General features: G+C 58.6%; 1 protein-coding gene across 1 annotated transcript in view; it reads right to left on the minus strand.

Annotated features, from left to right (window-relative positions):
* SRCIN1 (SRC kinase signaling inhibitor 1) overlaps positions 1–15,910 on the minus strand; it is a 65,026-nt gene extending 49,116 nt beyond the window's left edge. Inside the window, exons 1-2 of the mRNA XM_032595709.1 lie at positions 15,787–15,910; positions 7,391–7,453 (exon numbers count right to left, since the gene is read on the minus strand). Of these exons, the coding sequence (XP_032451600.1) occupies positions 7,391–7,453; positions 15,787–15,910 (187 nt within the window). The remainder of the gene's footprint in view (positions 1–7,390; positions 7,454–15,786) is intronic.
* Between the last annotated feature and the right edge of the window lie 8,824 nt (positions 15,911–24,734).

Raw genomic sequence — 24,734 nt, forward strand, 5'->3', positions numbered from 1 at the left:
TGGGAACAGCCCTGGCGTGTGCCCACATGGCACCGCGTTAACAAGCTAACTCCTGCATGGCATCTCCACCATCACGCGCCCGGGGAAGGTGTCCTGTCAGCTCTACATCTCCTTGGAGAGGCAGCAGAGAGGAACACGGGCTGAGAGGAAGGGAAGGAGCGAGCACAAGAGGGAGGGAAGGGAGGGAGGCAGGCGCCTGTCCCCCCTCCCTGCCCCGGCTCTGCCTCCACTCCGAAGAGGCTGCCAGAGCTCCTGTTCTCCCAAGGGACACTCGAGCCTCAGGGTGCTGTGGCCAGGGCGGCAAGCGTGGACAAAGGGACCACGCCCCTAAAGCTGCCTCAGACCAAGAGCATGCCCAGAAGGAGACCTCCTGTTCCCCGGGGGAGAGACAGACCCCAGTGTGTGGGAAGTGAGGGACAGAAGCCCCATCCCTCACTCCCATCTTCCCACGGGGAAGTGCTCAGTGCTCCCCAGTGCTCAGCGCTCCCCAGTGCTCAGCGAGGGCCTCGTAAATGCTGGGCAGGAGCCCCAGGCTTGCTAGATTCCTCCGTGTCCTCCTCACAGACACCATCCTTCTTGGGGTCAGCCCCTGTCTAGGAGGCCTTTTCGCTGCCAGCACCCAGACAGCTCCCTCGGCCGCCACCGGAACAGCCAGGGGCCTCGGTGCCTCCAGCTCGCTCAGCTTCTGCCATCATACCTGTGCACCGTGGTGCCCGCCCACTGCCCAGTACGTGCTCACCAACCCATACCCAGTCACAAACTGCCTCGCCCGCACCCCCCACAGGCATCTACACACAGAGGGGTCCACCCAGGCCCAGCCAGGCCTGGAGCCACCACCCAGACGCCACCCTGGATCCCCATTCCGCCCTCTCAGGTGCCACGGGGACAAGACAGCACACTGTGCCCGTGCATACACGTCGTGTACATTTAAGACCCCCTCCACGGGGCACCCGGGTGGCTCAGTCGGTTGAGCGACCGACTTTGGCTCAGGTCATGACTTCCCGGTTCGTGAGTTCGAGCCCCGCGTCGGGCTCCCTGCTGTCAGCCTGTCAGCTCAGAGCCTGCATCAGATCCTCAGCCTCCCTCTCCCTGCCTCTCTCCCGCTTGCGCTCTCTCGAAAATAAACAAACATTAAAAAAAAAAAAAAAAGACCCTCTCCAAGAGGTTCCAGTGCATCTGGGGGCTCCCTCGAGTGCCGGGTCAATCCAGCTCCAGCTCGGAGTACGAGACAGTGGGGACCCCGTTTGCCTAACCTGAATCCAGCTACAGCTTCACGGGGAAGCTACGTCCTCGGCCCCTCTCCTACTTTGCCAAGTTCAGGGTTTCCTCGCTGAGGTGTTTACACTCCTTCTTGAAATAGAGGGATGGGTCCACTGACCTCAAGGCCGCTCCACCCTGACCGCTGTTTAGCCAACGAGCCAAGGCCAAGGACTGGACACGCTTAGCCTTTATTCTACCTCTAGAGGTGCTCAGCCTCCTCCGCCAGGGTGAGGGGCCTGTGTGCCTTCGACCGCTTCCACCGGCTGCCAAAGCGTGCAGGACAGGCCGCTGGCCTCCAAGACTCAGCCCTCACCTCGTGGGTTAACTCCTCCACTGCCTTGCAAGCCAAGAGAGAACAAACTGTCAGATCTGCGCCCCTGTCATTCCTCTCCCCGGGCACACCAGGTTAGGACCCAGAAAGACTCTGGAGGGTGGAGGCCGGGAGAAGGCAGGAAACTCAGATCTCCCGCCTGACTTGGGAAGCCTGCTCAGATGCCAGGGGCATCTTTCAGAAGTTGTCCCCGTTGTCTTACCTGAACCCTCCCACCAGAGCCGATCCGGGAGAAGGAAGCAATAAGCAGCCTCCGCCTCCACCTGCAGGACTCGAAGATTCCAACCGTCTCTTCTCAAGTAAACCACCCATCCATCTGGGTGCTGTGGGAGGCGCGGACCGGCCTGAGTGACACTGCCCCCCCCCCACCCCAACAACCCCGCACACCCAGGACAGTCTGCCGGGGCTCTGTGGCCTCTGCTCACTCGGTTCTCAGGGTTCCCTTGTGGGGTTGCTCTCTCTCACTTTACAGGGGAGGAAAAGGAGGTGCAGGATGAGTACCTCGTCCAGGATCAGAACTGACAAGGAGAGGAGACTCATTTCAGCTGGGGGGGGGTTCTCAGCCCAGCCCCAGCCCCCCGTTGTGTCGTGTACACCCTGCAGCTCAGCAAGGGAGATCCTGAGTCGCTGTCCAGCCACTGGGCCAGAGCCTCCTGTATCCCACGCAACTCCCCGAGAGGGGAATACTAGAGCAGCCCTCCTCGTGGGTAAAGCACAGAGCCCTCAACCCCATCCTCTTGGGGGAGACCCCCCCACACACACACCCCAGAAGATCCAAGGAGGCTATCCCCAGGGCGGAACTGGGACAGCTGGAGGCGGGGCAGGGAGCAGAGCTGTTCCAGGGCCACAGACGCTCAGTCTGGGCAGAATGTTCCACAGACTTCCACCTTCTCACCCCCCTACCTTCCCTCAATCCCCTTCTCACACCTTAGGTGACTACAGAGGCCTCCTGCCCCCTGCCACAGGAGAACTGTAAGCTCTTCCTACTTCAGGAATGCCATCCAGCCAGGGCTTGGATTCCCCCAGGAATGGAGAGCTCATTACATCCAAGTGGTCAATCATCGTGCGGGGTTCCTCCTGCCCTGAAATGAGCCAGAGCCTGTGCCCACAGCCCTCAGAGGGGCCCGGGGACGGGTCCTGACCTCTCCCTTCAGAGCAGGAGGAAGGTTTTGGAATCTGAATCTCCTCTTCTGAGCCCAACGCCTCAGGTCCTTCCTTCTGCGGCCTGGTTTCATTCCCCCACCCCCAACCAACTGCACTGCCGTCTGTTGGGCGAGCCCCCTGTTGCCACCAGCCCTCTTAGTTGGTGGTCTTCAAAACTGCTCCCGTGGTGCGATGAGGTCCAAGCAGCCCAGATGACCCCTCTCTGCTTCTGCCCTCACCGGCCCTCCTCCTGCCCCCCGGCACGTACGCCGGGGTAACAAGTGCCTAGGACATCCCCAGCCCTGCCCTGGGACCAAACACACCTCCCTTACCTCTTGCAACTAACTCTCAGGCCTCCCCTGACCTCCAACTTTGGGGGCCAACTTGACTCCTCCTCCCTGGAATGAATGACTCTTCTGGCAAGGTCAGCTGAACCTGCCTGCCCCTTCCAGGCACTTCCATCTGTCCTCTGGTGCCTGGCCTGGCTCATGTGACTCAAGGAGTCTGCTCTGGGGCTTAGCCCCTTCCCGGCAACTATATCCCGCACAACCCCAGCAAGTCAGATCCAAGCTCCAGGCACCAAATGGTGTACTCAGTGGGCAGCCTGCTCTGCCCGTGAGTCTCTGCTTAGTGGCCTGAGGCCCTTGGTGCCCTGTCCGGCAGCCAGCCATCTCAGGGGCATGCTTAGCCACTTTGAGGACTGGAAAACCACAGCCCACATAGTAATATCTGATGCATATTAACCACACAGTGCTTCCTCCTTTCTATTCTACTTCCTCCTCCCCGGTGCCGTCCCTGCCCTATTGCTGGAGGGTCCTAGGCTTGGAGGGAGAGCCTCCCTCACCCCCAGCTGCTTCCCCGCACCGTGCCCCATATCTGCATCCCATGCTCGTGCGGTGGCTAATTCTGGCGTCTCATCAGACAGTAATTATGGGGGAATCAGCACTGCTGTCATCTCTGCAGCTCGGCACCTGTCACCACGCCACCATCCCCGGGCTTCTGGGATGGGACCGGAAGCTAAGGGAGGAGGGGTGTGCTGGGGTGAGGGGCACCCGCTCCCTCCCTGCCTCTGCAGCCCTCACCTCCTTCAACCCTACCTCTCCGCAAGACACTTAGGGCTGGCGACCAGGTGGCCATTGGCCACACAAGTGCTCCCTGTTACCCAGGGCAGGTGCTGAATGCATGCATCAACGTGTCACACGCACGCATGCCCACGACCAAACAGAGCAGGAATGACACAGCCAGCCAAGGCTCAAATCTTGCCCAGGCCCTTTCACCTACGCGTGATCTCAAATAAGTCATTTTATTTCTCTGGATGTCAGTTTCCCCGATGGCGAAATGGGGGAAACAGTGCCCACCCTGGGAAGACGGGAAGAATGAACTATGTAAAGTAGCTAGCACCACGCCTAGCTACGTGTGCGATCATGTATTCACTCAACAAACGATTGGTACACATCCACTCTGTGTGGAACCGTAATAAATGAATGAGTTTAGTGAGGATCACACTGGGGCCACACTGGGGCATGGGTATGTTGTTTGGCTGGTGGTGGTGTTTCGTTTCTCTGATGTCTTTAAGATGTACATGCACCTGCTCCCCATTGTCCTCACCCACCACCTCACTCGTTTCCTGCCCCTGAAGGCCCTCCGGTAGCTCCACCCGCCCCCCGCCAGAGTAAAAGTGCACTAGTCAGTTCCACCATAAAGGATGTGACAGGGAGTTCAGTGGGGCAGGCCTGGAGGTGGTCAGGGAGGAGCAGAAGAGGAGGTGACAAAGGGGGGGGTTCTTCCTGGAAGAGGAGTCACAGAAGCAAAAGTTCACAGAGGAGATGGGCCGGGCCTAATGGGAGGTGATGGAGACACAGACATCAAGAAGGTTCTCCCTGGTGTTGGATCTCCAGACCCCAGGCGCGTCCCACTCCTCCGGAATGGTTTATCAGGTGGGCCTCACCAGTGAAACTGCAGTGGAAGGCCACCTCCCCTGGTCTCGAAACCAAGCAGCATCTGCTTGGTCACAACTGAGTCACTGAGTCACTTCTTCCCTGGCCCCATAGCCTTTTCCCCACGTGGAGACGAACTGTGCCCGAGGAAAGGAGGTCTGGAAACGGGAAGGCTCTCACTTCTACTCTCCCTCCCCCCACCTTCCTCCACTCCAGGGTCCGGAGCCCCCCCAGGACGCCCCAGGGGTGGAGCCAGGAATGGGGTGGGACGAGAAAGGTGGGGATGAACCTCAGAGTCAGTTCTCAGTGGCCTGAACTGCGGAAGAATCCTGCTCGCATGAGAGACTGAGGCTAGACCTTAAGAAGGGCTTCGGGTGGCGAGTAAAATGGAAGGAGGGGGAGTAGGCCCAAGGCTGCCATCATGGATTATCTGTGTGACCTGGGGCATGTTATTTAACCTCTCTGGTCTGTCTCCTCCCCCTGCAACACAGAGACAATAGCATGGAGGCCACAGGCCAGTCGTGAGGGTAAAATGAGCTAACACCCGCACGGAGCTTCGCCCAGCACATGGCCCACGTGTTATCAAGTAAACATTCAATAAATATCGGTCCTTAGTATTTTCATTATTGCCAGGGATGATTTTGCCCCCCAGTTCAGCAAGGACTAAATGAGCCCCCGCCTGGCCAGGCCTCCGCTCCCTTGTCGACTCGGAGCCCACAAAGGGATCTCAGAGGTCAACGGTAACTGAAACCAGAGTCGATGGCGAAGCGCTGACCCCACCGTGTCCACGTCCACGGGTGCCTCCCACCACCCCCCGCCCCCCAACCCCATGCATTCTAATAATCTTTCACACGCTTGGCCAAAACCCACCTCCGTTTAGTCCAGTCTGGATGGGCAGGTAGGACAGGGTGGTTGGGGGAAGTAAGTCTTGGAAGGGATTGAGCTCCCCCGTCTCTGGGAGTATTCCAGAAAAGGGTGGGTGAGAGAGCAGCGCATTCAGGCTCTGGTTCCTTACCCCCAAGCCCACCAGGAAAGCTGAGCCTCAGCCCCTCTGCTGTGGGTGTGGGGAAGGGGGGGTCGGCCCATGTGACCAGGACGGGGGCGGAGGAGAAGGGCTGCAGCCTCAGAGTCGCTCCTGCCTCCTTCAGGCAGCGGCCACGGGTTGGGGAGGGAGGGGAGCAGCCTCGTTGCTCTTTTAGGAAAACGGTAATTTTAATTAAGAGGCAGACAAACGAGCGCTCTGCAGATTGTCTCCGAGCAAAGTTATTAAAAAGCCATCAAGGCGGCGGCGGCAGCAGCCACAGTGGCAAGGAGGGCTGCCTCCCCCAGCTGCCCGCCCAGATTGAGGCTGAAGCATCCTTCAGAGAGATGGAGAAGCACTGGAGGACTTGAGTCTGCGAACAGCCAGGATGGAGATCCTGCAGCCCCTCTCCTGAGGTGGGGGGCGGAGGGGGGGGGGCAGGGCAGCAACCAGACAATAACGGGGCACAGGCTGCCCGACCCCAGGGTGGGAGGGGGTGCGGGCAGAAAGGGAACCAGCAATGGGGTAGCCCTTGCTCTAGGCCAGGCCCTGGGCCAGCTGCTGTTTTTCCTGTAATCTCAACAACCCTGCCATTTTACAGGCAGGAACACTGAGGCTCAGAGAGGGAAAGTGGCTTGCCCAGGGCCACACAGGTAGGAAATAAATGGCTTAAGTGAGGATTTGAATCCAGGTCAGGCTGTCTCTCAAGTCCAGTGCTCCAGTCTCCCGGTCCTGGGCACAGAAGTAGGGGGTCGGCTCCCTGAGGCCCTCTGAAGTGACCTCAGCACTGGCCGGACAATGCTGCCCACAGTCTCCAGGGTCCCCAGGGACTTGAGGCCTCAATCATTGCTTACTTGGTGGGGGGCACACTGTGTGAGGGGCGGCATCAGGTCAAGGGACATCTACAGGGACATAAAGTACAGAGCAGCTGCCAGCAGGGGAGCCGGGGTGGACAGGGACACAGAGTCACAGTCCTGGAGCGGGGGCAGGTACTCCACAGTCAGCTGGCCAAGCCATAGCCCCAGGCTCCACAGCTAGTGAATTCAGCCAACTCCTTAACCTCTATTTGCTCACCACTTAAGCAATGAAAGAACTCTTATCGGTCTTGCTCACTGCTGGACTCAGAGCTTAGCCCAGTGCCTGGCACAGAGAAGGTATTCAATAAATCTTTATTTAAGGAACGAATGAATGAATGAACAAATGAATGAGTAATTGAATGGTTGAAATAAGATCACAGGTTTCCAAGTGCCTATAAACCAAATAGACTTGTATTGAGCAGTATATGGTCCCGTGTCCCATCTCCCACCCTCTGGCCTTTGCTGGAACACGGGCTTCCCTCCATAAGAAGGGCCCCCTGCTCCTGAATCCCTCTCCCCAGGCCACCAGTCCCCTCAGCAAAGGGCTCCTGCCTCCTCCCCCCTTCCCAGCCCCAACTATACGGAGGCTTTGCAGCCAGCACATAATGTACATGCATACACACGCACTAACTCACATGCACACACAGACATATCCTCTGCCAGGCAAGTTGCCCTCCCCAGAGTCACGTCTCTGCGGCCCCCTCCCCTGGCAAAGGCCTGGGCCCATCAGGGATAGCCCCCCCTCCCCCATTTCTGGCCCTCTAGGCTGGGGAGAGGCATTTGGCTAAGGAGCAGTGGGAGGCAGGATGGTGGGGGGAGGCCTCCCTCCTGGCTTACTAACCTGGAGACTTTAAACAGAGGGAACAGAGTCCTGGAGCCTTCCCTCCCGCTGCACGCTGGAGCCCTGGGTGAGGGACAGGAAAGGAGGAAAGTCGTGAATGAATGCCCAGAGCCAGAGGGGAGGAGTTGGAGAGAGCAAGGGGCCCAGGGTGGGGCTCCCAACATGGGATGGGCCAGGGCAGGGGCCTTGGGCCATGGGGGTGGAGGGGGGCAGGGACAGGGCAAGGCACAGCCTTAGGAGCTGTGCCTTTAGGGGTCACTGGGGGCCGGGGGGCAGGCGGGATAGAGACTGGGTGTTGGAGGAAGAGCAGGGGCTGAAGGGGCAGAGACACTGGTGGGAGACAGACAAGAGGACAGACAGCAGGACAACACAGAAAACATGAGGTCCTCAGAAGGAGGGCCCCAGGACAGACAGCCAACAAGCCAGGCCTGGTTCTCCTCCCAGAAGCAGAGGCAGGCTTTTTACTGGAGTGCCCACATAAGATCCCCATGACAGCACCTTGGAGCGCCCATCTGTGTCTCCCCACCAAGGTCACCCCCGGTTGGAAGGCTGGTGGGTTCACAGTCAGAGGGGCCTGCCGTCATTGCCCTGCTGACAGCCCTCTCTCAGCCCGAGACCCCCATCTGCTCCACTCACCCCCTAACCCTGAGGAGGGGCTCCCTCCTCTGCCTGCAAAGGAGGAAACAGAGGCATTTCACACCCAACAAGCACTCACACACTCGCACTCTGCTGAGGGCTGTGCGGCGGGGAATGGCACCCCTGCTTCAAACTGCCTGAAGCGCTACACCTAACTCCTGCCTCCACACCCACCCAACGCCCAGGGTGCAGGCCCTCTCCCAGAGGTCCCTCGCGGCTGCGGCCCCCCCATCCTGCACCCTCCTAACGGCACCCTATTCCCCTCCTGCTCTGATACCTGTCTATTGCCTTTCCTCCCGGGGCACGCGGCATTCAGACCGCCCCCCCCCAAGACACTGCGGCCGGGCACCCTCTCGGGCACAGCCTTCCCTTGGCTGGCTCAGACCCATCCATACCCGCATCACGTCTGGCTGCAAGAGTGCTCAGAGCCCCCTGCCAATCTCATGGTTCCAATTTTCCCACCGATTACCCAAGACGCAGGCATCCCAGGGAGAAACAGCTGTTGGACCCAGATGCTGGGACATTGACTGAGGGAAGAAATCAAGAATGTTCGCGTAGGGATCTAGCCCCAGAGGGCTTCCTGGACAAGGCAGTGGGGTGGGGGTGGGGGGTCGCGCGTGGAAGGGACGGATGGACAGAGGGCGCAGGGTGGGGCAGGGGAGTGAAGACCCAGGAGGCCTATCTTCCTTCCCACCACCAGCCTTGAGTGGCAGCTCTGGGGACCCAGTCCCAGATAAGCTGAGGTGAGGATCTGGGTTTTAGAAAAAAACTAAAGAGGTTTTCTCATGTACGCCCCTTCCTCCAGGAAGAGAAGTCCCCCTTGGACTTGAGGAATATGAAGACAAAGAAATTACTATTTGGTGAAGGTTTACGATGTGCTAGGAAGGTTACCTAAGTTACTTCATTTAATCCTGGTCCCCACCCTGTGAGGAAACCACTGTCATCGGCCTCAGTTTACAGATGAGGAAAGAAAGTGAGCTTCAGAGGCAAAATGACTTGTCCCAAACCACACACATGGGTCTGACTCTAGAGCCTGAGCTCTTGACCCCTGAGCCAAGCTGGCTCCCTTCTGTCCTCCTCAGGCTTTGGCTGTCTCCCCTCCTTCCATGCCATGCTACAGTATAAGTTATTTCTTAAGGACAACAAATGGAAGAGAAGGCTTTGCTCCAGTCTCTTCCTGCCTCGTCCTCTTCCTGCCATCCTAGGAGGCAGAAGATTCTAACTCCGGGCTGCAGAGCGGTCAGGGAGGGACCAGGGGAGGGGGGGGGTGAGCTGTTGGGTTCCACAGGAGCTGGATCAGGATCTCTTGGGCTTCATCTTTAAGTGACTTCTGGCCCTCCAGGGGCCCCTTTCCTGCTCTCCCTCCTCCCCCACGGAAGAGGCTCCAGGGAGCCTTTCACCCCTTAGCCTTCTTTTAATTTCCAGAAATCCCCGGAGCACCCACGTTAGGGAGAGTCTTGAAAGTCAGGGGGCTGGCAAGGTGAGAGTCTATGTCAGTCCTAAAGGCCCTCACTTTTCCGCAGAGCCCTAACTTTTACTTACAAAGTGGCTGGGAAGGGAATGGGGACTCATCAGGCCAGCCTAGCCCTGGGGGGGAGGAAGCGGGGGGGGGGGGGGGGGGGAGCGAAGTGGGCAGGGGACAGCCCAGGAGAGCAGGCAGAGCGCTGAGTCTTCCTCTGAAAAGGCTTCAGTGAGCCGTGGAATGCCTTCCCAATGAGATGGAATCATTAATTCTTCCCCAATGAGGCAGACGCTGGGGCCTAGGGTGACGCCACAGATGCCCGCTGTGTCTGCAATTATCACAGGCCCTGGGGGTGTGGGGAGCCTGCTCGGCACAAACAGCTCTAGCTAGGGCGTCTCCACAGGGGTCTCTGGGTCTGGACTTCTCGGTTGGGGTCTCTGGGTCTGAGGGCTCCAGCAAGCTCTGTAGCTGGGGCGGAAAAGAAGCCGGTGTGCTGGGTTGAGGATGTTTGCAGAGGTGAGGCAGGCAGGCTTGCGAAAACCCAACTCCCTCCCGGTCTTCCGTGACTCCATACCGGGACATGCAGTCAACTGGGCCAGGTGGCGGAGGCCACCCGGAACCAGAAAAAGGCTGTGGGGGAGAGGAGCCACCCGCGGGTAGGGCCTCTGCGAAGGAAAATCCGGACTGGATTCGAGTCTCCGAATGGAATGGAATGAGTTCTGCTGGGATGAGCAGAAAACTGAGTTTATGACTCAGATGGCTGAATCTTCTAGCCGCTCCCTTATCCATCCGCCGGGCTGAGAAGGTAGACTTAGGCACAATGTGCCTTTGGAGAATGAGGGACTGTTTGCAAGGGCGGGGGGAGGGGTGTGCCCGCGCTCAAGCGCTTGTGCCAATGCTCTCCTGGGCCAAATCTCCATTTTACCCGGTTTCGCTGGAGCTCGGAAATATTCTTCCCACCCTCTCTGTGGCGAGGCATGTATTATCTCAGGGGAGAGGAAGTAGCTAGAACTTGTGACAGCTGGAAGAGACCTTAGAGATTCTCTGGTTCCACCCTCTCTTCCCATACCAAGGACACTGAAGACCAGAGTGGGCAACTAACTCGCCTAACGTCACACAGCAGCAGGGAAGGCAGGCAACCTGATACTGGTCCAATGCTTGCTGTTCACACAGCCCGTCACCTTTCTGCCCTGGGGGATTAAAGAGTGACTACCCTGTCCCCTTCTCCTCCCCAGCAGGTCTGGACCCCTCTCCATCATGGACCCCTGTACTTTGCCAACCACAACAGCCACAGGAGGTTAAACTGGATCTATCAAGCTCCTCAGGGTGGCCCAAAGGTCATCTCAAAGGTCATGCCAACCAGTCCCCTGCCCCTAGGTACGACATCAGCCCACTCATGCTCACACACACCTATCACTGAGGTCAAAGATGCAAAACACCACCGGATCTCCCCACCTTACAGTACCGCCCCCCCTTCACACTCTGGGAGGTTTTCTTTCCTAACCTCTATTCCTCCTACTACAGCGTGGGCCTGTTTCCTTTCAAGCTGTCCTGGGCAAAGACTGGGGGAAGGGTAGAAGTACATTTTTCTCGCCCTCAAACCCTTCTGTTTGCCCACCTGCGGCAGAGAGGATGAGGCCAGGGTATGCCAGGGTGGCTGGGCCCTGAGCCCAGGGCATGCGTGAGGCAGGAGGGGTGCGTTGGTGGAAAAGGAGCCCGAATGTGGGAGAGACAGCTCTTCTGGGAACTGTCCCTCCAACTCCTCATCCCCTACAAAAGCCTGAGTCTCAAGGTTAGGGGAGGGTCTTTGCCGGTTTCAGAAACATCTGTTCTCTCCCCCCACGCCATTTACTGAGTGTTTAATACGTATCGGGCTATGTGTTGGACATTTTCATCTACGATTTCACTTAATCTTCCCAGCATTCCCATGGTCAGAAACTAATCTGCCCCCTGGGACGGCCTCTCGCTAAGACTAAATCTAACCTTGATCCCTCTTGCTCCATTTCCTCTGGCTCAGTCCTCCTTGGCGGTGGGGCGCATCTTTGCTCTGTCTTCAGATGTCCTCCCCCTTACTCGGTCACCCGACATTACCTTCTCCGGGCTGCCAATTTTTACCCCAGTCTTGTCCCGGGTGATGGGCATTTTAGGGGGCAGAGCAACAGAAGCAGGACTGGAGGCTGGGACCCATGACACTGGCCCACACCAGACACAGGGCACAGGCCAAGTGGCAGGGGAGGCGGCCCTGGGGGCAGTCCTCAAGAGAGCTGCTGGGCTGATGGAGGTGGGGACAGAACCCGGGGCAGCAGATTCTCTCTCCCTGATGACATCTGTGACCCTTATAGGGAGCACGGGGCTTCACCTTTGGTGTGGTAACTAGGCAGGGCCCAGATATGCAGTGAACGAGTGCTCCCTCAGTGACCAGCTCTCAGGTCCAAGTTCCAACCCACACATACCCAGAGCCCAGGGGCCTGAGCAGAAGTGGGCAGGAGTACAAGACGGAATGACCAGCCCTGGGCTGTGGATGGTAGCTGAAGCGAGAGAAGGAATTCGTACACCTAGCTAAGCGCCTTAGCATCTAGTGGGTGCTCAGGCCCTGAGAATGGAGAAGGGAGGCCCCCAAGCCAGCTTCAGTGGGGTTTCACACACCCCACGGTAGCCACAGGCAACTGTGATAAAGTCACACAGCCCTTGGCTTCCCTGTTTGGGCCTTTGGTAGCAGGAGTGATGAGGGTAGGGATCCCCTCCATTAGGGCTACCCCCCATCCTACCTTGGGCATGTCTGGAGCTGCGGGCCCAGACCCACCTCCCCGGGGAATGCTCAGGCCTCAGCTTCCGTCCCCTGGGAGATTCTAGCAGTGAAAGCATGGACCAATGGGCAAGGGAAGTGGGAATGGTGGGTGGGACTCTGGTCCTTGTGGGTGGCACCTTCCCCCTTCAAGCAGGCACCATTAATATATGCAAAGCATATGCAAATCACCCAGAAGAGAGACACAACATCCACGGAATGTCAGAAGAGACCTTGGAGATGATCCAGCCCACGCCCCCTCATTTCACAGGTGAGGAAAGCGGCCCGCACCAGGCAGGGACTTGCTCAAGGTCACTGGGACATTTGGGTGCTGAGGAAGAATGGGAACGAGGTGTCTTTACTCAGAGTCCAGTGCTCTTTCCGGAGGGTCTTGTCCTTTATATGGGAGGTGGACAAGGTGGCAAAGAGGGCACAGGGCCTAAATGGGGCTCCAGGAAGGCCTACCAGAGACTGGGGGTGAGGGGCAGGGATAGGGCGAAGGGCTTCTCAGACCCTTCCCTTCCCACCTCTGAGCCTGGAAACGGTGGTGGCAGTGATGGGAAGAGTGGACAAGGGCGGCAGCGATGTCTGGGACCGCGTGTGGCTAGAGGGGCAGAGGGGCCTGAAGCCAGAGGCGCTGGTTTCCGGCAGCCAAGCAGCAGAAGGCGGCAGGAGAACTGGAGTGTCTGAAGCCCAGTGTCAGGGCAAGGTGCCCGCTGTGGTGCGGGGAGGGGGACAGCGCCCTTCACTACACACACATCTCTAAGTGCTCAGCAGCCCCTTCCGCTCGGACTCTGATAACTATGGCACCTGACAGACCATAATAGTCAACCCAGGCCTGTCCCTCCAATGGCTGCGGCTGCCCTCCACCCACCCCACCCCACCCCCAACTTGGCTTCTCAACCTTCCAGACAGTCCTAGAAAGCAGGACCAATGCTGGGGGGAGGAAGGCAAACAGATGGGAGGGGGCAGACAGAGTGAGGAAAGGGGAGACAAGGTGGGGAGAGAGAGAGAGTGAAGTGCAGAGCAGGAGAAACTGAGGGGTAGAGAGAGGGGAGGCAGGGGAGGAAGGGGGGCAGACTGAAGGGCAGAGCGGAGAGGGGAGGGTGGGGATGGTGGGAGCAGCGGAGCAGAGAGGGAGGGCTCCCAGCCTCTGGACTGAAGGACAAAGCTGGGGCCTGGGTATCAGGCATAGGAGCCCCATCGAGGCCTGGAGGCTGTCTGGCAGGAGTTGGGGACCAGGCCCCTGCCCCTCTGCCCACCTCCCCGGCGATTCCAGGGGTTGCCAGGAAATCAGTCCCTCCTCCTCTGCCTCCCTCCCTCTCTCCCTCGGGGCAGCAGCCAAATCCAAAGCCTTCATCTCTGCTTTTCAGAGCTGGGAATGAAAGAAGGGGAAGCGAGTGCAGCCCTCAAACCCGCTGACGGCCAGATTTTTATTATCTTTGCTCGAATGGGCCCTAGGAAGCCAACAAGGGATTCTTCAAAGAGCATCTGAGTGGCTCATTGAAGCCTGCACCTGCACCAGCCCACCCACGGCAGGCCGCCGGGGCTTGGGGGGCACAAGCTGTCCCCCACCTCCCACCAAGTCCAGAGACCAGACTCGAGGCTGCTAGAAGCCTCACCCTCAGCTCTCTGTGCCTAGGCAGGGGCCACCGGGTCAGGAAGCCAGGCTCAAAGGCCACACCCAGGCCTGCTGGGCCTCTGAGGCAGTCCCTGTCCCTCTCTGTGCCTTGAGGACACGAGTAAAAGAAGAAATTGGATCTCCTTGCCAGGGCTGGAGGAGATAAGTGCTTGGGATTCCTCGAAAGAGAAGCTTTCATGGCAAGCCCTCGGTCTTTCCCCTGAACTCTCTGCCTGCCCGGCGCCCACAGGCCCCCTGTCATCTCCTGACTCCCCTTCCCAGGATCCCACCCACCCACAGCTGCCCATCCATTCCAGAGCCCCAGGCCCACCACTCAGGATGATCCTGAGCCCCAAACACCCCTCCCGCTGTTCAAATCCTCAACCCCAGCACCCTTCTTCCCCCAAAGACCTGACCTGGGGTGGGGGTGGGGCTCAAATAGACCCACCACTTTAAAGAGCCCAGCCCCCTCCCTCCTAAGCTTAGGTTTTGTCAGAGAGAGCCCAGTTGGCACCGGGCAGACAGCAGCCATGCCACCCCCCCACCCCCAGCTCTGACCACACCATTGAGATCAATGCCCGCAGCCAAAGAAGGAATCAATGGTTCTAATTAAACCCTTTTTCCAGGGTGGGTCCTTGGCCAAAGAGTGAAAGAGAGAGCATCTAAGGCTCTGCATCCCAGCACCCAATGCTGCACCTTGTACATCTCTGAGAAACCTGGAGCCCGGCAGGAATCAGACCATGAAGACCCCAGAGTCCTCCCCCCCTCCACCCGACCCTCCCCCCATTAAGCAAGGAGGCAAGCAGAAGGCCTGAGGTGGAGGCAGGGCTCCCGATGGCTCATTCCCAGGGATCCTTCCCCTAGGAGAGTTCCCCCTTCTCCACTCGGCACTGCCCAAGGACCACAGTTGTTTCTTCCAGATCCCCAGAGCACATGGGGGACCCACGTCTCCATCTGAGCCCTGAGGGTCATCACAGAGAATCAGCCATCATGGTAAGGGCGGAAGGAACGGGGTGGGGGTTGGGGGGGGCACTGGACAAAGACCCTCTTGTCCCCAAGGCATGGTGGCAAGAAGCCAGGGCAAAGCCTTTGCACTCGCTGCCAATGGTGTCTGGGTGCCAGGCAATCTGGGTGGAGGGGGGGGTCTTATTCTTGCAACCCCCTCCCCTTACGCCCAGAGCGCTCACCCCCAAGCCTTACTTCTACACCAGGCCACCAGCTAAGTCTCTAGCCCAACAACTCTTAGCTCCCCTGGAGTCCTCCTTCCTGTGTGAATGCCAGGCCTTGACACTTGCTCACAGTGGCCCCAACACCAACCAGAACCAGCCACCCCCCCACGCATAAACCCAAACTGCCCCCCACATACATACACACGCCTAACCACGCCAGAAAAACCACCCCACCATGACAGCTGCCACCAATAATGACAGAGCCTCACATTTTCATAGTGACAGTCTCCACCAAATGCATCATCCATTCTTTCAAACCAGCAAGAAGGATAGGGACGGGAATGAGAGAAACTGAGGCACGAAGTTAGACAGCAAAGCAATAGGCTCAAGGTCACCCAGACTAAGATAGCCAGAGTCCGGAATAAGGTATCCTACCCCGCAAAGTGCTCAAACCCCCCACCAAGCAACATTCAGACCCACAAGCCTGAAGTCTGGTCAGCTATCCCCCACCGCCAATCCTCATCTGTTTCCCCTTCCCCCCAAACAACCGTAGCTCCAACATCTCCTGAAACGCCTCAGTCAGGTGCCCCCCCCTCCCCGCCACTGGGGAAAAACACTTCCCTTAAAGTTGGGGGCTGCAGGACCTCCTGCTTCCATAGTATTTGGAGAGAGGGGAAAAACAGTCAGGGACCTCCTCCTTGCACAATCCCTGTTCCTGCTCACCTGGCTCCCCTCGGCCCCCGGGGTCCCTCGGTCCGGCCTCCTCCCTGGGAGATCGCGCGCTGCCCTCGGCTGTCCTCTCCCACCAGGCCAGGGCAAAGCGCCGGAGGCACTGCCAGGGCTGCATGGGGAGGGGTGGGGCGGGGGGGCTAGCACTAGCAGCCGCACACGCCCCGCCGGGCCCTGCCAGCCGAGCTGCGGAGGCACCCGGCCGGCCCCCTCTGCTTCCACCAGCATCCTGCTGCCCCCACCGACAGGACTCGGAGCTGGCCCGGGAGCTTCTGACGTAGCAGGGGGGTGCGTGGGAGGGGAGGGGGGGGGCTATGGCGCGTCCCTCCCCAGCCCCGCCCTCTGCCCCTCAGCCCCCAGCGGTCCCTACCTCCTCACTCACCCCGGATGCTCCCCCCAGCTGGGGGCGCCCTCCCCTGCCCTCTGGCCTCCGCAGGGGGAGGGCTTAAGATCAAATAGCCCCTCCCCCCAGCCACTCCCTCTTATGGCCCCTCCCTACCCGCCAGCTGAGCGGGGAGCTGGTCCCCAGTTTCAGCAACTGCTGCCTAGGCTCTAAGGTCTCCAGGGCTAGGGCCTCGAGGTGAGGGGGGCGGGGGGAATACAGGCTTGTATCCTGGCAACACAGCCAACCCCAGAATGCACTCATCCCCTTCCTTCCCTGGGGGGCTGGCGCAAAGCGCCTACCACCACCGTCCAAGTGTGTTCACCCCATTCTGGGACCTGGGGGAAAGAGAGGCCTTTGAGGCTCCCCCCACTTCTCCGTCCCCTTCACGTCCCCTGCATTCTCTTCCTCCACCACGGATGGACCACTCCCCTCCCCCACTCCCCTCACCGTCCATCCCCCTTCCTTCTCTCCACCCCTCCTCCCTCCACACGTACCCCTTTAAATTTTCACCCCTCGGGCCCCCTCCCCCGGGCATCACGAGGCCCTCCCCGCTCGGTCTCCAGCCTCGCCAATCCCTGACCCCCTCTGGTCCCAGGACTCCTGTCGCCCGGGTCCGTCTCCCAAGCCCGCACGCCACGGTCCCCTGCCCCCCCAACACCTGCGCCCCGAGCATCCCTCGCCCCACCGGCCGCCGCCTCCCCGGCCCGGCCGCCGCCCCCGCCCCCGGCCGAAGGGAAAACACACAAAGAAAACAGAAATACCTTCCACTTAAGCATGGAGGCACATTAGGGAGGAGAGAGACAGGGACATGCCTTGGGACGGAGCGTTCCCCATCGGGCGGGGGCGCGGGGGGCGGGGGCCCCGGGCCGGCCTGCCTGGCGCTCGCCCTCTCGCTGCCTCGCGGGCTCCTCGCTCGGCCCCAGCCCCGGGGCGCGGTGCCAGGCGGGCGGGCCGGGGGCGCGGGCCCCGCCGGGGTGGACCAGCTGGGAGGGCGCCGGCGGCCGGGCGTGTGGGTGCGCGCGCGCGCGGGCGTGTCACCGAGTGTGCGAGAGCGAGTGTGTGTGTATGTGTGTGTGTATGTGTGGGGGGGCGCGCGCGCGGGCCGGCGCGGGTGTGTCACTGCGGGCGGGAGCGCGCGCGGCGCGGGCACCCGCGTGTGGCCGGAACGTACAAAGGGCCGCCCCGGGTGGCGGGGAGCGGAGGAGGGGAGGGGGCGCTGCGCCTCGCGCCCTCCAGCTGCGCGGCGGGATCCCGCGGCGCGCGGCCGGGCCTGGGGTGCGGGGCGCGCTCACGCTCCCCTCCCTGCTCCACCTGCTTCTCCCACCCCATGCAATCCTCTCGCCACGATAGAGATGAATCCCTGAGGCCCGGGACCGGCCTCGGGGGAGAGGGGTGCACCTCGAGGGTGGGGGACTTCTCGGTCTCCGAGCCCTGGCACGCCTTGGGTGGGAAAAGCATCTGGGGAGGGACCGGGCAGGGAGGCAAAGGCGGAGCGCGGGGACTCGGGGGCCACTTTTCAGCCAAGGTGACCTCCGGAAGCCACAGCTGCCCGATGCGGGAAGAGTCTGGACCCTCCTCTGCCTCGACCGGGACACCCCCCTCCCCCGCGCCTTAGACACCGCTCTGCCGCAGGCACCCAGTCCCCAGGCGCCCCCTGCTGGGCTGTCTCCTTGCCCCCAGCTCCGGTTGCGGCCCCTCCTGCAGGCATCTGCTGGAACTGCAGAGGCCCGTGCCGGGAGGGAGGGGAGTCTGCTCATCTGTCAAGTAGGACCCCCAAGCCGGGCGCTCGAGCCCCTTCTCACACCTCTCTTGGAGATGCCACTGCCACTTCCAAGGCAGCCTGAAGAGCACCAGCTCTGCCCCGCCCCCGCTCGACTCCCACCCCCTCCCCGCCCACCCTGGCCTACCTGTTGGCTCCACAGACTTCTCCAGCTCTGACCGGCACAGACCCTGACCCTGACCCTGACCCCTCCTCCTGTTCTGGTTACTTGCTTCCTCTCTCCCTCTTGTTCTCTGTCCTGTCCCTCCTCTCCCAAGCTTCTCTTGGGGAGGGGAAGGTGGACTGAGTCCCCTGCCCCTTTTGTTTGCTCCTGGCATTCCCAAAGCCAGTTTAGATGGAGCAGAAAAGGGACACAGTACACCTCTTCACTGTGGGACGCCAGGCAGAGTGGCAGGCAGGCAGAGAGGCGGGAGAGAAGACCCCACCCCAAGTGGCCCAAATGACAAACCGGTTTCCCCACTTCCTGGTCTACCCGGTTGCAACCTTAATCTAGGCTCTCCCATTTTCCTGCCCGCCCGCAGGCCTGCCCCTGAGCCAGCCACATGCCTGGCTAGGGGCTAGTCTCAAATGCCCCTTACAGATTAATCTCCAGTTGCCGTAACTTAGGTGGTAGGGCCAGGGCAGGAGGTGGGGGGGTGAGGGGAGGGCCTTCCCAGCTCCAGCAGGATAGCTCAGGAGAGCAGCCAAGAGCGGTGTCTCGGACACACCGTCTGGGCACACGACCCCAGTCGGCACCCTGACTTCTCCCATCCTGGGCCAGCTGCCTCTCCCTCTGCCAACTGGACGGTGCCCATCTTTTGGCCGCTGAGCACACGTGGGCACTCAGCCAGCTCCCTGCCTGGCTGTCTGCCCAGGATGGGCATGGGAGGCAGCAGGCCCTGTGTAGGGGAGGGGGCAGTGCGAGGAGGGGTGGCTTCCCCCCAGCTGCTTGGACACCGCCTCCCGAGCCTCTCAGAGCCTGCAGCCTGGGGCCTCTAGCTTCTGTTCCTCCGTTCAGGACTCTGACTCAACTATACAGACTCTGCCCTTCCTCTCCCTGTGGGGTTCCCCCTGAGGCAGGGTCTCTTCCCTGCCCCACTTTGTGCCCACCTCAGGAGAAGGGAATCAGCAAGTGCTTTACTCACAGTCTCTAATTTGACCCTCTCAACAACCCTGCGGAAGTGGGCATTCTCGGCCCCATTTCAGAGATAAAGAGTTAAGGCTCAGAGAGCAACAGCCACTAGCCTGATCTAAGAGCAGCAATGCTGAAATTCAAACCCGGATCTGGGCTCAGGGATGTATCTGAAGGTTAAGACATACAGGTATGTCCAGGTCAAGGAACTGGGCATTAGCCCTGGATGATGACTGGAAAGATGCTTGGCCCGTCACATGGAGACTGGGGGGAGATGTTCTGTGAACCAGTCCCCCAGAGACTGGGAACAGTTCCAAAGGCATCAGCAGGACAATGCTTTCCCCACCCTAAGGTGACCTCCTGCGTCATAAGGAGCTCTTCCATAGAGAGGAGCTTAAATCAGATCCAGATCTTATTTTTTTTATTTGTGTAGCTCACTTTTTGTTTTTCTTTTTTTTCTTGGAGAGAGAGAAAGACAGCATGAGTGGGGGGAGGGGCAGAGAAGGGGGACAGAGGATCCGAAGCAGGTTCTGTGCTGACAGCAGTGAGCCCGATGTGGGGCTCAAAGGCTCGAAATCACGAACCGAGAGGCCATGACCTGAGCCAACTTCCAAGTCGGACGTTCAACCAACCGAGCCACCCAGGCGCCCCTGTGTAGTTCACTTTCTAAATTTTTTTTAATGCTTATTTATTTTTGAGAGAGAGAGACACAGAGCGTGAGCAGGGGAGGGGCAGAGAGAGGAGGAGACACAGACTCCGAAGCAGGCTCCAGGCTCTGAGCTGTCAGCACACAGCCCGACGCGGGGCTCGAACCCATGAACCCACAAACCATGAGATCATGACCTGAGCTGAAGTCGGACACTTAACCAACTGAGCCACCCAGATGCCCCTGTAGTTTACTTTTTATTTTTTATTTTATTAAAAAAAATTTTTTTACGTTTATTTATTTTTGAGAAACAGAGTGAGACAGAGCGTGAGCGGGGGAGGGGCAACGAGAGAAGGAGACACAGAATCCGAAGCAGGCTCCAGGCTCTGAGCAAGAAAGCAGGCTCGAACCCACGAACTGTGAGATCACGACCTGAGCCGAAGTCGGACACTCAACCGACTGAGCCACCCGGGCGCCCCTGTAGTTTGCTTTTTAAAGACAAATCCTTAACATTCCTGATCATCTGCAGAGCCGCGAGTCCATTTGACCCCCTATTCCCCCAACTGCTTCATCCACACCCACCCAATGCAGGGCAGCTGGGTCCCACGGAGGGATGAGAAAAGATACAGCTTCTGAACAGAAACAAAGACCCTGAGGCCCCCCAGTGAGCCAGAGGGCAGATGGCATTGACCCCATGAGATCTTCTGCCCCATCTGCAGGGAAGAGAGGTGCCCCCCCCCCCAATCATCTCCAAGGCAGAGTCTCCCGGGGTAAGGAAAAGGCTGGAGAAGCCATCACCTGTGATCAGGGGCAGAGCAACACAGGCATTATTTCTCTAGCCGAGAGACGAGAGCTGCTCCTGTAAGTTGGCACGGTGCCTGGGCACAACCAATATGCCAGCTGCCTCCACCTGAGATGCCTCAGGTGCTACCCCACCCCCACTCTCATTCCTCAACAGGTAACTTCCCTCTGGCCCTCCTCCCCTGCATCTCTGGCACTGCTCTCGGTGGGGAAGGGGCCGCTGGCATGTTTGAGGGCGCAAACGGCAGTTTAACCGCCCACCTTGCCCTTCTCACACACTGCACGCAGCCCCCTTGCCTGTTTCCGGGAAGCTGCAGGAGGGAGGTTATGGGGGAGCACGCTAGAGGTGAGGATTCTCGGCCTCTCCTTCCCCAAGGCACAATCAGAACGGGGAGTACACCTGCACAAACGTCTGGGCGGAAAGAGGGAGATGGGACCAGGGGTGGGCAGAGAGGGGCACGTGGGCCTCTAGGGAAAGGCACAGGGAAAAGGATGATGTGGAAATCATGGCTGCAATATGCTGGACTGCTCGCTCGGCCACCGTGGAACCCCCATCCCTGATCCTAGAGAAAGCCCCCTGCCAGCGGGGCTATTGTCCAACCAGGGCATGTCAGGGCCCCCCCACCCCGTTTGGACCATCCACACTCCATCAACGGTGGCCTGCAGGCAGTGAGGGAACTGTGATATGACCCTGTTCTGGAGAAAGAGTGACCAGGGGCAGTGACCTGGCGTCCGGTGCAGAAGCTGGCATGGGAAGGGGACGGGAGGAGGAGGAGGGCCTTCCCTCTGCCCCAGGCATGCGCCCTTCAGACCACAGCCTAGCGCCTGAGAGCCCCTAAATGTCACCTCTCGCATTCCTGGCCCTCCCATTCCCCCTCCCACCCTATAGGAGAGGAGTGAATAGCAGGTTTCAAAAGACTGTCCTTCAGTCCCTGTGGTCCCCCTCTCCAGCTTCTTATTGTAATGAATGCTAATGACGCTCCATAATTGATGCCCTCATTAGCACATCAAACCCACTTTTGGAAGAATGGAGAGAGAATGTGGGAGGGGGGTCCTCTGGGGTCCTGACTGCAGCCACCTCAAGCCAAAGAAGAGAAGCCTACATGTCCCTCTGATTGGCAGTTTTCTGAGCACAAGTCTCTGTCTTCCCTGTCAGAGGGCCGACAGGGGCCCTATCTCTGCCATCAGACTGGAGCGCGGAGTCCCCCTCGTTAACTAGGGCTCCCCCTCAGGGTCGGGCAGTGGTTCTTATACTGAAGTGAGGATCGGAATCCCTGGAGGGCTGCTAGGGGCCCATTCCTGAAGTTTCTGATTCAGTAACTTTGAAGAAGGGCCTGGGAATTCGCATTTCTAACAAGTTTCCAAGAGCGGCTGCTGCTGGTCTGGGCCCCACTTTGAGAACCAATGGGGCAGGCTCTCGGGGGGCGGGTGGAGGGGACTATCCTCTGGTTGTCCCAGCTTACGGCTTTGCCTGCTAATGCAGCTTCACTGGTAAGTCACCAGTGGACCCAGGTGGACCACAAGCCCCACTCCTACAGGACCACACCCAGCGTGGCTTTGAGGCTTTAGATTTCACCATCTGACCTACATGCCTCGGTCGAAACGGAAGGACACCCTCCCACGCCCCCACTCCAGCCAGCAGCCTCCCAGACCTGCCGACTAGCCTTATAAGCCTAGGGTGGGCGGTGGGGGAAGGACGCAGGTGTCATCCTGACCTATTTTACCCATGCTGGCACCCCGGAAGCCAGCTCCCTGCCTTCCAAGGTTAGAGCAACCACCTGTTTAATCGTGAAAGAAGGCGGAACCCTCTCACACGTTGCTGGTGGGAAGGAAAAATCGTTCAGCCGCTATGGAAAACAGTATGGCAGTTCCTCAGAGAGTTAAACACAGAACTACCACACGGCCCAACAGCCTAATGGTCCTTCAATGGATGAACGGCTACACAACGTGTGACCTATTCATGCAACGGAATACTATCCATCCCTAGAAGGGAGTGAGGTGCTAAGACCGGCTTCAAGGTGGACGGCCCCTGAACACGGGCTAAGGGAAAGAAGCCAGATACACATGGTCACATATCGCATGATTCTGTCTGTGTGAAATATTCAGAGTAGGTACGTCCATAGAGATTTGGTTGGAGGAGGAGGAAGGCGTGGAGAGCAACGGCTTAATGAGTATGTGGTTTCCTTTGGGGGTGAGGAAATGTTTCAGAACTCAGTGGAGGTGACGGTTGCACAACAGGCCGAATGCGCTAAATGCTACCGAATTCCACCTCAAAAAAAAAAAAAAAAAAGGTAATAATGGAAGTAGGGATCTTCCAGGGAGTTCGTTCCATCCACCCACCTGCAGCGTCTATCTTTGTTGGACACAGGAGCTGGTGCCCCCATGAGTCCTGGCCTTTCCTGACGCCCCGGGCCCCTGACGCCTCAGAAGATGTTTGCAGGACCCCAGGATGCTGTTTTCTGGACCCAGACTGCATCCCCGAAGCCTCCTCCTCTGCCCGGCTCCCACCCCAAGAGAGGCTCCCTTTCAGGATCTTGCTTGCCCGGCAGGCAGCACGATCTCACAGTTGGGTCCTGAGGAGCTACCTTCCCATATTAACGTGCCAGTGCCTTCCGCCCGAAGCCGTAGACCCACCCCTCCCTGACCTTCTTGCTCCAAACACAGTTTTATTTTATTTTATTTTATTTTAACATTTTATTTATTTTTGAGACAAGGAGAGACAGAGCATGAACAGGGGAGGGTCAGAGAGAGGGAGACACAAAATCAGAAGCAGGCTCCAGGCTCTGAGCTGTCAGCACAGAGCCCGACGCGGGGCTCGAACTCACGGACCGCGAGATCATGACCTGAGCCGAAGTCGGCCGCTTAACCGACTGAGCCACCCAGGCGCCCCCAAACACAGTTTTAAAAAGCTGTCTGGTTTTCCTTCCCATTGATGATTTTAATCACCCTCTAAATGGGCCCCCTGCTCTTCGGAACCTCCTCCAATCTTCTCTCCACTGCGAGACCCTGGGGCGGGCTGCTCTGGGTGCTGGTGAGGTAGGGAGGGGTCCCAGGATGAATCAGGCACATTTCCTGCCCCACTAGAGCTTTCCACTCAAAGGCCTTCAGTGATGACCCCCTACACAGGGGATTGTGTCCTTTGAGGACCTTAACCGTCGAGGTCCTGACAAAAGTTCCGTGCCCTCTCCCTCGAGAAATGAATATACACGCCCATCCACCAAAAAAAAAAAAAAAAAAAAAATCTGTGGGTCTCCCTGACCTCTGTAGCCCCTCCAAGGACCCCCAGGGCAAGGTACTCAAAGTGTTGGCCACAGACCAGTGTGGCCACTGGTTCACAAGAGGAGTACAGAAATAGAGAATAAGTGTGGAGAAACTTTTACAGGGATTTGACATTCCCACAACATCCTGGCACAGGGTCATTTTTGCTATATATATATTTTTAATTTTTTTTAATGTTTATTTATTTCTTTTAATTTTTTTAATGTTTATTTATTTTTGAGAGACAGAGGGAGACAGAGTGTGGGGGGGGAGGGTCAGCGAGAGAAAGACACAGAATCTGAAGAGGCTCCAGGCTCTGAGCTGTCAGCACAGAGCCTGATGTGGGGCTTGAACCCACAAACCATGAGATCATGACCGGAACTGAAAAGTCAGAAGCTTCACCCACTAAGCCACCCAGGCACCTCTAATGTTTATTTAGTTTCGAGAGGAGACAGAACATGCGTGGGGGTGGGGGCAGAGAGAGAGAGGGAGACACAGAATGGGAAGCAGGCTCCAGGCTCCAAGCTGTCAGCACAGAGCCTGATGTGGGGCTCGAACCCACAAACCATGAGATCATGACCGGAACTGAAAAGTCAGAAGCTTCACCCACTGAGCCACCCAGGCGCCCTTTCACTATATTTTTTTAAATGTGGGTTCACAGTCCATTGGAAATTGAATGACAACAATAAAAAGGTCTTTCACCCTCAGAGAGTTCGAGAAGCACTGCCCTAAGGATCCATTAACCTCAGGGGAGAATGCCTGACATACTCAATAAATGTCCTAGCTTGGCATTCGAGGCCCTCCAAGATCTGTCCCCTAAATCTTTCCAGCCTTATCTCTGGCTACCTCCCGCAATACCACACACACACACACACACACACACACACACACGTGCTTGTGTGTGTGCACGCGTGCTCTGTATCTTCCCTTCGCACGCCAGCCTTTGCCCATACTGTCCCCA

Source organism: Lynx canadensis, chromosome E1 (genome assembly GCF_007474595.2).
Source record: "Lynx canadensis isolate LIC74 chromosome E1, mLynCan4.pri.v2, whole genome shotgun sequence".
NCBI classification, from domain to species: Eukaryota; Metazoa; Chordata; class Mammalia; order Carnivora; family Felidae; genus Lynx; species Lynx canadensis.